Genomic DNA, 2,227 nt, shown 5'->3' with positions numbered 1-2,227 from the left:
TTGGACAACTTTAAAGATGATTTTCTCAATATTTAGATTTTTTTGCACCCTCAGATTCCAGATTTTCAAATATTGTCCTATCCTAACAAACCATACATCAATGGAAAGCTTATTTATTTATCAATTTCACAAAATTGACTCTTATGACTGGTTTTGTGCTCCAGGGTCACATATGTTTTTGACATCTTTTATGTTTGCCTTGTCAGAAAACTAACTGAAGTTTATTGGAAAAACGGCCAGATGAAACGCTCAGGATGTCTTCCACTCACTTTAACGGCGGTGATGAGCCGCACATAGTCTCCCAGCAGCTCTGAGATCAGGTAGAAATCAGCGCAGGCCTGATCCTGATGCAGCTGGTCGATCTTCTCCTCCACCTCGGCCAGCTGGGACAGAGCTCGCGACAGCGCCGTGTGATCCTCCGAGTTTCCCAGCATAGCCGCGCTTTTAGCGAACGACGCCGTGTTCACAGACAACTCTGAGAGTGAAGAGTGAAGAGTCACTATGCAGCATATACTGTACATCACCAGTCAAACGTGTGGAATAATTACAAAGTCTCTTCTGCTCAGCAAGACTGCGTTTATTTGTTCAAAAATACAGTAAAAATTGTGAAATATTATTAGAATTTAAAACAGCTGTTTTCTATGTGAATATCTGTTAAACTATAATTTATTTCTGTGATCAAAGCTGTATTTTCAGCATCATTACTCCAGTCTTCAGTGTCACATGATCTTCAGTTCACAAAACTGTGATGCATTTTATTTTTCAGGATTCACAGATGAACAGAAAGTTCAAAATAACAGCATTTAATTGAAATAGAAACATTTTGTAACATTATAAATGTCTTAACTGTCACTTTTGATTAATGTAATGCATCCTTGATTAATAAAAACGTGTTTTTTTTTTTAAATCCCAAACCTTTGAATGCTAGTGTATGACGGTTTCCACAAAAATACAAAAAAATACTGTTTTCAACATTGATAATAATCAGAAATGTTTCTTGAGCAGCAAATCAGCATATTAGAATGATTTCTGAAGATCATGTGACACTGAAGACTGGAGTAATGATGCTGAAAATACAGCTGCACATCACAGAAATAAATTACAGTTTAGCAGATATTCACATAGAAAACAGCTGATTTAAATTCTAATAATATTTCAAATTTTTACTGTATTTTTGATCAAATAAATGCAGCCTTGGTGAGCAGAAGAGCCTCAAAAAAAACACTGATTCCAAACCTTTGACTAGTAGTGTATTAGATCATAAATATACCTCATAAAACATGTGTTCTTAATATTTTTAAGTTATTATTTGTATTATTACCCTTCCTGTGACACACCAGTGATTCCACACTAGCGTGAAGTTTTCTGAGCTGTACGTCCAGATTCTCAAACTGCTGCTGTTTCTCCTCAAACCACTTTATACACAAACACACAAACACAAAATTATAATACTACGCATGCTTATAAATAAACTTCAGTGATCAGTTCTTATAAAAAACATTTTTTCTTAGTGGAAAGAACATTTTAATAACCTTTCAAATGCACAAAAGATTCTTTAAATTGTCAAAGGTTCTTCATGGATGCAAATTATGAACCTATATTTTTATAAGCTGTTTTTTAAAATCCATTTTATCCATGTTTACATGTAAGTCTGCTGGATGCACTGCAAAAATGATTCTCTTACTTAGTGTTTGTGTCTTGTGTTCTAGTATAAATATCTAAACATTCTTGAATCAAGATGCATTTACTGCACAAGTAAAATGATTTAAGATATTAAGTCTTGTTTTCTAAACAAATAATCAAAATTTTGTTAGTTTTTGCTTAAAACAAGTAAAATATCTGCCAATGCGGTAAGGAAAATAATCTTAATTCAAAGACTAAACAAGATTATTTTTCTTGCCTCATTGGCAGATATTTTTGATTGTTTTAAGCAAAAACTAACAACATTTTTATATTTTTTACAGAAAACAAGACATAATATCTTAAGTCATTTCACTTGTACAGTAAATGCATCTTGATTCAAGAATGTTTAGATATTTATACTAGAACACAAGACAAAAATACTAAGCAAGAGAATAATTTTTTGCAGTGTGACTGACTGTAAGCTGTGTTCAGTGTATAAAGAGCACACGCATGTCACATGTCCTGACCCCCGCTCTCTCTCTCTCACACACACACACACACACACACACACACACACACACACACACACACACACACACACACA

The 2,227-nt window shown here is 33.8% G+C and overlaps 1 protein-coding gene across 2 annotated transcripts in view; it reads right to left on the bottom strand.

Annotated features, from left to right (window-relative positions):
• The window catches only part of LOC107703631 (sorting nexin-2), a 17,878-nt gene that overhangs the window by 4,412 nt on the left and 11,239 nt on the right, over window positions 1–2,227 (bottom strand). Inside the window, exons 10-11 of one of the 2 annotated variants that reach the window (XM_016506337.1) lie at window positions 1,322–1,415; window positions 270–475 (exon numbers count right to left, since the gene is read on the bottom strand). In XM_016506337.1, the coding sequence (XP_016361823.1) occupies window positions 270–475; window positions 1,322–1,415 (300 nt within the window). The remainder of the gene's footprint in view (window positions 1–269; window positions 476–1,321; window positions 1,416–2,227) is intronic. The other variant, XM_016506336.1, reaches the window with a different exon arrangement.

Source organism: Sinocyclocheilus anshuiensis, unplaced genomic scaffold, assembly GCF_001515605.1.
Source record: "Sinocyclocheilus anshuiensis isolate Anshui unplaced genomic scaffold, SAMN03320099.WGS_v1.1 scaffold1324, whole genome shotgun sequence".
Classification (NCBI taxonomy): Eukaryota; Metazoa; Chordata; class Actinopteri; order Cypriniformes; family Cyprinidae; genus Sinocyclocheilus; species Sinocyclocheilus anshuiensis.
The sequence above is the reverse complement of the archived record's forward strand: the minus strand, read 5'-3'. Positions and strand labels throughout refer to the sequence as shown.